This window comes from Trachymyrmex cornetzi, unplaced genomic scaffold, assembly GCF_001594075.2.
Source record: "Trachymyrmex cornetzi isolate Tcor2-1 unplaced genomic scaffold, Tcor1.1 scaffold146, whole genome shotgun sequence".
NCBI lineage: Eukaryota > Metazoa > Arthropoda > Insecta > Hymenoptera > Formicidae > Trachymyrmex > Trachymyrmex cornetzi.
Genome location: NW_017296048.1, coordinates 174008 through 186886, shown reverse-complemented (window position 1 = coordinate 186886; position 12879 = coordinate 174008). Strand labels below are relative to the sequence as shown.

Genomic DNA, 12879 nt, shown 5'->3' with positions numbered 1-12879 from the left:
TCTCTCGCAGTTTTTCTGTAAAGTTGATAGTATTTGAGTAAAAAATTATTCAAGACCAATATTTTGCAATTTTTAGTAATTAATATTTCGTTAATTATTGCTGACACCGCAAAATGGTACAGGACTTTTCGACTCAGTATGGTCTATTCTACTCACGCACGAAACATTTGGCGGTAATTTCCAGACACCCTGTATATTTTCAATATAAAATTTCCTCTATATAATTCGCAAATTACAAAAACGTAATTCACAAACACAGATGTAAAAAATAACACGGCATGCAAGATACACTTTGCACGCGTTGAATTGAACTTCGACAGCGTTGATATTTTAAAGCGTTAATTTATATTTTTTAATTTAAATTAAGTTAAAGAAACTTATGTATCTGCTATTTTCCGTATTATGAAAATTTGTTTAAGAAGGATTGCTCTTTGTTGATAATACAAAATTCATTTCTGCTATTTTTTTCTACTCTGTCATTGTTCAACTCAGTCGCCGCAGCATAGAAGTTAACGTGACAGTTCAATTCAGTCTATATAGGTCATTATTCGCAAAATACAAATCTTCATTTTGCGTCTGCGTTTAGCAATTTACGAATTATCTAGAGACAGCATAATAATTCATCTTTCTCGCTAAGGAGGAAATGCACCAAGCCGAAGTGGAAATCACGACTTTCCTTCCGCGCCTCCAGCTGCGTTGAGAAATCGCAGGACGATATATATTCCTTGGAATCGAACGGGATTAAATTTATGCGGCACGCTTTACGCGGTTTTAGAGGGATGCTAGTTAATTGAAGGCCGACGGGGTCAGACACGAGTCCGGTCGTCGAGGATTAATAATTCGACCGAGAATATACCGAGTTGGAACAAGCCAAGCAGGTTGTTCGCGCGGGATGTGCAACCCGCGTGAGCGAGAGGATCTACGGAATATGAGGGCGAGACCTCGTTGGGGATTACGCGAAAATAATTCAAAGGCTTTTTGCACCGACGAAAGCCGCGCGCGTTTCCGATTAATCCGTGGAGATAAGTCGGCGACTACTGTGCGACGCGACCGGAACGTATAATATTCTCGTTCACGACGGTCAGCTCCTCCTCGTTGCTTCGCGCCAATATTCGCTGCACCTTAGCTTATCTAACGGGATCAGGAGCCTCCTTCAAAATACTGCGCTCGGTCAGCGTATCTGTTTTAAAGTCGAGTTCTGTTATAAAGTAGAAATAACAGAACCCTGTTTTAAAGACTACTACTTATAAAAATTTCTACTTACAGAAATCACCACGGCTATGTAAAATGGATACGAATTCCATACTTCGTAATAAACGTAACAATAAAAACTGCTTTTTCTTATAATACAGTTTTTTAAAAAGTGACTCAACATCTTTAACTTCAACTGTAATAAATGTAACGTAAGAATGATGGCAGCGAATGGTATATATTCGTACGATACTTGAGAAATACTGAAGAGGGTTAATTAACATGTCTTCAGGATTAAGAATAAACCGACTAAATGACGTTCCCACGGAAACAATTCAAGCAGAATAATCCTGGTCGTTAACGATGGCGAGGAAGTCGTCGTCCCTCATTTACTTAGCAACGCAGTTAATTTCCAGCTTTTTGATGGCTCTAAACGAGCGAAGGTAAGAAAGTGAAGGTGAATCGTTTCCGGCGTAATCATTTTGTTATTCCGAGAACGGTTATCACCGCTTGTTCTCACTTGTTCTCGCGACAGTACCGGTTGCCCCGCGGATTAATTAACTCAAGCGCGAGCCGACGATCTTGATCTCGATCTCGATCTCTTAGAGGAACTCCCGCGATTCTGCAATTATGCACGGCAGGTGGAGCAAAGGTTGCGAGCATCTATTTCACCAGTTTCCACGGTAAGAACTACAATACAAAAGTTCCGTTAATTAGACGATAATCCAGAGCCAGTTAGGATAGCTTCGTAGAATCGTCTCAATGCAGCCTGAATCCTAACAACGATTAACATTTTGATGGTCTATACACTGAGAGAAAAGATATAGTATTGGTAACAAAAAAAGAGAACTGTTCACAAATGGCCGATTATCATTGGATTACTTTGTTAAAATTACAAAACACAATATTTTTTTGTAAGATGAACAAAATTTTTTTATTTAACAGTACAAATTTATTTGGTTACTCACGTTTTGTAAATGCCAATGTAAAATTTGATTGCCATTATAAAATAAGTATTCTTTTAGTAACTTCAACAAAATAATCCACTATGGTAGAGCAAGGAGTGTTCCGCGGAGCTATCAGAGATGGCGTGTCTTCTCGTAAGAGAAATTCAACGTCTACCTCTATAGAGACTAATCTCGTGGTTCTTACCACACCATGATCAATCGTGGTAACTATTTTTTCAGAGCGATTAGTAATCTCAATTGCTCTAAATCTATATATATTTTTGCTAAGCTAAGGAAATTCAAAACCGCCAAACATAATCACTCTGTAGAAAGTGAGAGATACTTATATATTATTCATTTTGTTCCGGTAACAAAATGTTCTATTTCTAATTACAAAAGATCTATAAACATCATACAAAACAATTTTGTACCATAAAATGATCAGTTTAATTAATAAATTCAACAAATTAATATTGTCGTGGTAACCAACGGTTTGATTTATCATATATCAACAAATAGTTTGTGTCAGTAACAAAACTTTAGTTATTGGTACAAAATATTTCTCTCAGTGTATTTTATTTAACTGAATAAAAGAAGATCGAAAGGGAGAATCAAAAGGCCGTACAAAGATTTAATTTTTGGAGAACTTAAAACGATGTCGGTTACTCTCTCGTTTAGCCATAGAAGTTATCCTATATTGTATTGTTCAGATATACTGAAGATGGCTCGAAAGGAAGTCGAAACGTCTGACTTATCGTAATATGCAATAAATTTCTTTATCGCACGAATTACCGCGATAAAAAACTTTCATTAGCCCTCTCTTTGTTTCCATTTTTGACATTCTCGAGAGTTATTGTTATCAATTTTATATTTAAAACGATTTATTCCCCTCGCATTCAATTATCCTTTTAGATCTATTGAATACCTTTTAGATCCCAGGAGAAATGCTCAACGCGCATGTCATTCTCGGCATAACGGATCATAAATGCGAAAGAAGAAAAAGATTGTCGCGCGATGATCGTGGCCCTGATCGACCATCAACGTCGGTCAATGTTCGGAATAGTTCCCATCCACTTAGCGACGTGACGAATCTACTTTCTTCGAAGACGCACGCTGACTCGACGATAGAGTGGGATAATAAAGCGTCCACACTCGCGTCAATGACTAGCATTCGACACACTTTTAATTTCTATAAAAATTCCGTCACGCATAGAAAACGTCCGCCTTGAATGTCGTGGCACAACGCCGATGCTACGCTCGATCGAAGAACCGGATATTCGAAGAATCGATGACATTCGTGATGCATAGGAACTTTAACTTCTTGTCGTGTACGCTATCATTTTTCGACGAAGTCTCGTAATAATTCCAATAGCAATATTTGTCTTTATTTCCTACACCGTTCAATTAACGCTTATCTCTCGCCGGAATATAATTATCGAACTTTCGCACAGCATTAACTGCAATCTCTTTATCCCTCCATCATATTTAGACGCATAATTATACAACACGCAGCCCATTATAAATATAAATTTCCAACTGCGCGTGCATACCGTACATCGTAGCGCAACTCATTATAGGTATAAATTTACTGTAGCGCGGAGTATACCGTGAATTACCGCGTTATGCCCGCATTTTCACGCTTGATGTTCTATTATTTCCTTAATATAAAACGCATTTTCCACCCACCCGACCTGGCAGCCTCATCCGTTTTTATCGCAAGCGTGAGGAATCAATTGCCAACAGAAGAACTATCGACTGAAGTTAATTACGTGAGTTGAAAGATAGTCGAGCGGTATTTTACGGTTGTATATTTGATTACGAGATGGAAATGAAAATCAGAAGTTTTTTTAAAGGGGAAGGAAGCTCCTTTAAACTCTTACCTCTGGCACAGTGGTCTCATACGGTGTGTTAATGAATTTCGGCGCATTATCGTTGATGTCGGACACTCTCACTATCATCGGGATCGTCCGCTTTTTGTTGGTTAACTTCACCGTACAGCTCAACTAGAAAACAAATAAATATTTATATTGGAGAGTGAATATAAAAATTTGGCATTGATCGCTTGTTTCGCTGTTAAATGGTGCTTAACTGTCACTGAAGGAGAACTTCATAAAAAATATTTTAACAAGGGATATTATATAAAGAATTTATAAATGATATTAATAAATCAAATTCGTAACAGAGCACCCAGAGAAAGGTTCTTCGAGTCAAAGAAATGTTTCTTTGCTATATGGTTAAAGAAATTCTTTGATTTAACCGTGTAATAGCAAAGAAACATTTTTTTGAGTTGAAGAAACCTTTTTCTGGGTGAAACACATTTTTTGACGCTAAAAGAATATACATTTCTTTGAGATCCACTAAAGTTCTTACTAATTTTATTTTTTTTAAGAATTTTTAAAGTTCAGAACTGTAACAATAAGATTGTGAAACAAAATTGTTCCAAATAATTTCTACTATTTAAAATATTTGGTGAGATGATTATTGTACAACTATAAAATTTTTACAAATTACAAACTGAATAACGTTTACTATTAAAGATTAAAAATTAATTCAAAAAATAAAGTGTAAAAAGCTATCTTTGAAGCGACCGGTATCCTTCGACTGAGTGAAGTAATGAATAATTGGTTTCACTCAGATTGGTTTATTTCGATCGATTTAATTACTCGTCCATGTAGGTTTCTATAAATTAATCGAAATGTTCCGCATTTCTGTTTGAATCGAACTTATCTCTACATCTCTATCTGCATTTCTTGGTCTTAGATCTGATCTACTCGTTTGATCAGTACGAGCTCTTGAAGTGTTCGATGCGGTACTCTAGACCTTTCACATTCCTCACATGATAGTGTCATAAGGTACAATGTGTTTGTACAGTTTCGCGGATGCTGAACGAGCCAGCAGAGAGAACTCCTTGAATCGCGAGCGCAATAATGAGCGAGTAAATTAATTTCGTGTAATTTAAGTAATTTAAAACATAGCTGGGGTATTATTTATAGGAAAAGATATTCCATAAAATTAACTTAGATTCTTTAAAAATAAAGTATTATACTTCTCATTTCAATTTTGTGAAAATAAAACTGTATTAACGATCGTGCGATTTAACAACTGATGCAGGAAGCGCGAGTGTTCTTGACAAGCTGCTAGTTTCCGCTTTCGCAGTAAGTTTGCAACTCGTTGACGGTGAAGAAAATAATAAAACATTTTACAGGCAGACAAGAGATCCTCTTCCTGAGAAAAGGAGGAAGTTTTTTGCAAAGAAGGACAACGGCGCGTCTTAAAAGCGCTAAGTGATCACGAGATGAATTAGACGTTTAGACGTTTAATGGTCAATATAAAAAGAAAAAATTCACTTGAAAAAAAACCGAACAATACAATTTTTTATTACAATGGCAAAGATTATAAGAAATATTGACTCTCGAAGTGAAAGCTATTATTCGCTTGTCTTCTAATATTTGTATAGTAGAATTGAGAAGCATAATAATGATACATCTTTCTCTATATGAGTTACCTCGCCCTCTGTATTATTTTTATCTTTGTTAGTACAGATTATCCTTTGTTATATTCATTCGTTTGAAAGTTTGAATAATGGGAGCATTCCATTTACCCCATATTTCCATCATTACATTCTTCCGCGATATCTAATCGACGATATCGAGGACGGTGAAAATTCCGACCGAACAAAAACGAATAGAGAAACGAAGGCTGTTGACGAGTTGTCGCAAAGGATAATAATCAGAGAGTGCAAATCAGACGCAGGAGGCTGAAGTTTCCGCGCGTAAAGAGTTTCTCTCCGCACATCTTCGTTATTTATTATCGGAAATTCCCGTTGTCAATGATTTTCAATGTGGCAATTTGTCTCGCGGTGGTCCCCAGGTGACTTTATCGTTAGAAAGCGGTTAAATGATATTCCATAATTCACGTTGCGTCGATGCGTTGCTCGTAAACTTTCTCGGATGGACGAGTAAGGAAGAAGACGTGCACGTGAACTGATAGTTACCCGTGCTGTAAATTTTTATTTAAACCTTTAGCATACGCATTTGCACAACGTATTCTTCCAGTTTCTTAAATGCAAATTTAAAGCTTAAATGCAAATTTATCTCGTGTGTGTGTACTCAAATATATTAATAAAAAATATCTATTTAAAAAAATAAATTAATATCATAATAGATGTCGTTTTGTACACGGCTATAAATTACTATGCATAAATGTAAGTGTGAGAAAGCACATTAAATCTAGGTTACAAGGGTCTCAATCTTTGAAGGAGTCTAAGAAGAGATATATAGAGAGAATGTAGCGCTACCGTTATAATAATGCAACAATTTTTTAATGTAGGCGCGTCTGTTCTACTTTTGACCATTATGAAACCGCAACATTAGTCCATTACAGAGAATCTTTTTTTAGAAATTAAATAAATCAGGCAGGTTCTTATAATCTTGCGAGATAAAATTTCTTACCTGAAAAACTACATGTGAGAGATTTTCATCGTCTCTGTCCAATGGCTCGAGAAGCTGAAGTTTTTTGCCGTTCAGTTTAAAAAGAGGGATCTCTTTTCCAGGAAAGATGAGCTCCAGCATAGTCTCGTTATAAGGATCGCCGGACACCGGAAGCTCTTCCGGCACGGTCTTCTGATCGATCGCTGAAAAGGGATAGCCAATGAAGACGATTATCGTCGTACACATCGATTTATCTTATATCTGGGACAGCGTAAATGAAATTTTCAATAAACTGGAAATATATACGAAACTCCAGCAGGGCAGTATATATTCTCGATCGTTTGTTTCAAACATCAAACGAAGAATTACACATTTTATGATAATAAAAAAAATTGCAACTTCTAATAAATGCCTAATAGAATATAATTATCAAAGAAAGTGAGATTAAGATTTGTAATTAATGTATTTGATCAAAAAATACAAAAAAGCTACTAATTACCAGTATCATGAAAAATAATCTAATGATGATATGAATAGTCATTTCGAGAAAATTGTTTTATTACTTGTATCATATGACTTCCTCTCTCAAGCGAAGATCAACCCATCTTCATTCTGTATAATGAATGCAATCTTGGTGAACTGATGTCGATCTCAGGCAACATCTCATTAATGGAAGCCAATACAATTTAATTGCAACGTATTGACTATTCTATATCTCGAATATTTTTTTTCTCTATAATTTGAGTTATCATTCTTTATCAATGTAATTACTTTTCTTTAACCGAGAAACTAATTAAAATTTCTATTACTGTACTGTCAGATACCGCCTTTTAAAGTGAATTTAACACATCGCTTTTTATACAATTTCGAGATTTTTCTATTAAATTGAATTCACATTTCTTAATCTTAATTTTAATCCATTCATAAGGTTTTCGTATCTTATTTTTATTTATAATATATAGAAAAACGTTGAAAGCAATCGCAAATTGCATTAACTTTTAGGAAACTATATTTGCTTTTAAGTACTTTTAACCTTTAAAGAAAGATTGCATTTATTTAAAAAATCTTTTTTTTTAAGTATATATATACAAGATCTATCATAATTCATTATTTCATTGTACTTCTTGTCTTAAAATATGACACTATTTCACTAAAATGACTTTCCTGTTTTGTAAAGTAAGGAACAATTTAAATTAACTGATACTGGGCGTAATAAATTTGAGTGAAGGATAAAGATTAAATACAATCCATCTTTATTCCCTATAGTCTTTTTTTTATGAAATGACAATCATTTTAATGCATTATGTGCGGTAGAATAAATTTATTCATTCGTTTGGAATACAACGAAATTACTTCTCGTTAAAATAAAATCTTTCGTCGATAAAATCATCGTGCATTATGCATACGGTGGAGATCGAAAAAAGCGAGGTAGTCTTTTAGATCTTCAGAACGTAAAAGATGAGTTTCTCAAGAATATCAGAAATTGATTCGGCTTGATTTCGATAGTTATCGATCAATTCAATCGTCCACTGAACGTAATTTCCGCGTAATGAGATAACAAAATTGTGACATTCACGATCTTAAAATAAAATCTTCTCGAGAAATGATCTATTTGCGAACGTAAATACGAAAATTGATTGAAAACGTATTTACAACATAACCAATGCAAAGTGTGCAGTCAAACCTGAGATCAAATAAACTCGTGACAAACAAAATACAGTTCGCGATGTGGAAAAATATAACGACATACTATTATAGAAGCATAACAGACGCTGCTTCCAGTTATAGAAATGTATATTTTATTATTTTATTTTACATAAGAAATAGAGATATCAGAGAAATGTATTTGTGATTTAATGACGTCTGTTTCTCAATTGTAAATCATTAAATTTGCAAGTTTTTCTAAATATCAACGCTTTAAAAAAAAAATGTATAAATATAGGTTTAATTAATAGAAATATTTAGTAAATGATATACTAAAATAATTGTATTAACATGTTGCACTTACCATTTCCTCTACTTTCTTCAATATCGAGGATGATGTTCGATTGTCCTCCTTCCACCTCACACAAACCTGAAATATGAAACATCCAAAAATTATAGAAAAATTAATGTTAGATTTTATTTTTCTATATTATATACACTGTTTAAATTGAAATGTATTATATAAACTGAACGTTAGGTTTTATTCATTTTATATTTGCTAAAGAAAAGTTGTATTTAATTAATTAATTTTAATTTAAATACTCTCTTAATAAAAAAGAACAATATTTTAATATCTTGTAATTTTATGCAAAATTATTATTTTTGTATTACATTATAATATATGAAATAATGCCGTTTTATAAACGGTCTCTAAAAGACTTGACCGTTTATTATTGCTTATTATGTTTTTATTACAACATGTGTGCAACATTAATATTTTATTTTATAATATTCAAAAAGAGATTTATTTCGTACTTATAATATAATATAAAATATAATATCTACGAATTTAAAAAAATGTGTAATGTGTATGTAGTATAGAGACTGAAACACGATGACCTAATAGCTATTCAAAGACAGTAATGACATCTATTACTTATAATTACTCGTGTGATTATCTGAATAGCAAATATATGAACGTTTTTTCATGGACTTTGAAGCATTTAAAGTTCATTCAACTAGTAAGAGCAATCAGTTGAATAATAAAGCGTATCGTTACGACTACCTATACATATTTCTACGATAGGAATGCTATATCGTTTTTCGTAGCGTGTATGAACAGAATGTTCTAATTTCGTTTGCGTGCTAGTAAAACTAATTGTAAACGGTAAAAAGGCGTGAAGCAATTGATTGCCGCTCGTACAAGTAAAGCCTAAGGACTTTCCTCGCAGGTGCGAAAATAGAAAATAGAAGGTTTCAAATATTCCAATCTTTTATAATACTATATTTAATTTGATAAGATAGAAATTTAACCCTCCATCATATTTTTATTCACTTTACCTGCAGTTTGTTTTTTATTGTTCTTTTAAAAAATGTGGAAAGAATTAGGGTTACTTTCAACATCTCTATTATATTACTAAATAATTTCTTAATGAGATATTTTAGGAAGACACCGGATTTTTATTTCAGAGAAATTTAAAAGTAAAATTGTGCTTGTATATAAAAAAAGACCCAGACTGCAGACGGAGAGTTAAAATTTCGTAGACTTGCAGATAAACTCATTCACAGATAAATTTATTTCCCGTCCATATACTTGCAATTATGACACCCTATCGAGATCAGCACGCAACTGATGCGCAATTTCCGCATGTCATTAATTCTCAGAGCTCACCAACACGCCCGCGCTCTCTCAGACAGGTGCGAGAAATCGGCATGGCCGGAAACGTGACGTGCAAAATGCTCTCATCAGGAAGGAAGATTCCTCGACAAGTACACCAGCTGTATTACGAAAGGGACCGGTCGACGATTGATTTTTGTCGTGGGATCTTGCAAACTGGATAAATTAATCGGATTTGCACGTTAACGAACACGAGAGTCTAATTACTGACACGCCATTACCGATGCATACGTGGGTTCATTATACGATGCAAAATGATTTGTGGCATAACATGATAGTTCTACGTTTTACAACACGCCTCCCGCTCTTTCCTGACTTAATTATCCTTGTTACGGTAGTTAAGCTAAACGAAAGAACAACATTACGACATTAACAATTTCTTTAAGAGCTAACTTCGAAAACAAATTAATATTCCTTATTACGTCGTATACGCGTTACAATTTGATGCCGTTTATTTCATGTTATTATTATTTTAATCTTATCAGAATTTTTTATTTTTTGATCATAGTCTTCTTCGACATAATTTTCATAAAATTTTAGATGATTAGTTACCTAATAATTTTCTTTATGTGTGTGAAAAAGATTTCTAATAAACCTAATGTTCTTGAGAAATTTTCGAATTAACAAAAAAAAATATAGAGGTTACTTTATAACGTTTGTATATTTTTTAGATTTTAAAAGAAAAATAAAATTATGAAATTTTAATAAATCAAAGATATACAATTAAGCCTCAGTGTTGTTGGCATCGAATCAAAATGAAGAATTACAATTTAATAATGATATCACTATTAAGCTTTCAATCAAATAAAATTAGTTTGACGGGTCCATGCAATAAAGCTTTTAAGGAGTTTTCACCTTAATGGAAATGTTAAACGAAATCTAAAGCTAAAGGATGTGATTTTTATGTATGTTCTTATGAGTAAGAATGAGACAGATATATAGCCATGATGATTATTACATTGTAACTTCGTAAATAATGCTATCATCTAAATAAAAAACTTTTCATTATAAATTTTATATATCAATAAATAGTTGATAAAAGCACGATTAACGTTCACTGCACGATTTCTGTGTGACAACCAATAATAGATCAAAAAACTATTGCTGTCCTTTGTCAAAAGTGTTGGATTTCATTTGTCTCATTCTTTGTCTCATGATTTTCTTTTCTATGCATATATAGAGGAGTCGCTTCTCTCCCGCACGCCCCTCACAAAAGGTGAACAAACTCCTTAAGTATAAAATAATTGAACATCGAAATTAATTTAAAATAAAAGCAATAAAATATTCGAGATGTAAATTTATCTCATTATAGAAAAAAATATTGTGTGTACTACTTAAAATTGCATTGTCCAAAATGCAAAGAATACACGAACTCAAAGGTACGTTTTAAGTAAAACGTACCTTTCAACAGCACAGACCTCCAGGGGACATCCTGAAGACGTCCAAAGGATGTCCATATGCGAGGGGGTAACCACTTAATGTAATTGTGGAACAGAGTCCTCGAAATCATTATAAAATTTATGTGAAATCTATGTATTAGGTGTTAAACTTAATTCCTGCCGTTTTTCGTCTCCAAAATTGATTTGTTTCGAAGGGAAGATGAATTAATACCTTAATCAAAGTAATTTCCTCCATTTTCTACTTTATTACTAATTAATAATACTTTATTAATAATACTTTGATTAAGGTATTTCCCTTCGAAACAAATCAATTTTGGAGACAAAAAACGGCAGGAATTAAGTTTAACACCTAATATAATCCGATAATTACATATGCAACCATGAGAAAGCATTGTATAATACTAAATAAAATTGTATATTTTACCAAATGACTTCATATGTAATAAAAAAATTATTTGTAATTAGATGAAATCAAATGAAATCATTTAATCTGTGGGACAACATTTCAGCTAGTGGTTACTCCCTCGTCCGTATGTCCTTTGAACATTCTAAGGACATCCTTAGGATGTATTCCGGATAAAGTGTGTTATTAGGGTAGCGTTATTTTTTAAATTGACCGCGCAACTTACGTTACCGCGCCGCGTCATCTAGTTTAATTACGCTTCATTTGCACTATTTGCAGGTCGGGTACGGAACGAATCGGTTGCGGAACGAGTGACGTCGCGATGAGTATGACTCTTTTTGGTAAGCGAAATTTGTATCAATCCTGCAGTACCGTCTTACGCATTATCTTCCTTGTACGTTCTTAAGGGCATGGCACATAGAAAAAATTGAGACGTAAGACTTATGCAGTAAGCGATCAAACACAATACAGACTGTAAGACCATAACGTGAGCATGCAGAGCGAATTCAACATGTTGATTTCCTTATTACTTAAAGAATCTTACTGTTTAAATCTTACGTTTTAAGTATTTTTATGTGTCAGAACCTTTAGAATAGATAACAGCACGTAACATAAATTTGACGTACATGATAATCCGTTAGAGTATTTCACGAGATTTGTTTGATCGAAAAATCCATCGTGTGAACAGTTAAATAATAAGGCGACGAACATATTTCTGTATATTATGAGTATCGCGGATTTCTATCTGTAATTTCAAGTTTTACATTTAACTTGTGTTGTAACATAAAATAATAATCGCCATGAAAAGAGAGTGAATTATTCGTTGTCCGAAATACGAAATACGAAAAATGCATGAACGCGAAGTTAGGAGCAAGCGCGTAGTGTCGCTCGCAGTGCGACGCCGATTTTGGCGCGCAAAGTGCCCGCGCGATTGACGCCATGACGCCATGTCTAAAGCCTGCGGCACACGATGCTTGTTTTCCTGCTGGATTGCTAGCTGGATTAGAATCTTGCCATTATATTGGCTGCGGTGCTGTCACTGCTGTCAGTATTGCAGCCAATACGTGCAAAATTCCGTGACAAAATTCTAATCCAGCTAGCAATCCAGCAAAAAACAAGCATCGTGTGCCGCTGACTTAATGTCAACTGTCATAGGTATCACGTACTTATCAGTTACAGAAGGCGG

At 33.8% G+C, this 12879-nt stretch overlaps 1 protein-coding gene across 2 annotated transcripts in view; it reads right to left on the bottom strand.

Moving 5' to 3' along the window:
- Positions 1-12879, bottom strand: part of Cad99C (cadherin 99C) — a 160034-nt gene that overhangs the window by 30579 nt on the left and 116576 nt on the right. For both annotated transcript variants that reach the window (XM_018501965.1, XM_018501966.1), the window contains exons 3-5: positions 8577-8642; positions 6590-6771; positions 4019-4141 (exon numbers count right to left, since the gene is read on the bottom strand). In XM_018501965.1, the coding sequence (XP_018357467.1) occupies positions 4019-4141; positions 6590-6771; positions 8577-8642 (371 nt within the window). The remainder of the gene's footprint in view (positions 1-4018; positions 4142-6589; positions 6772-8576; positions 8643-12879) is intronic.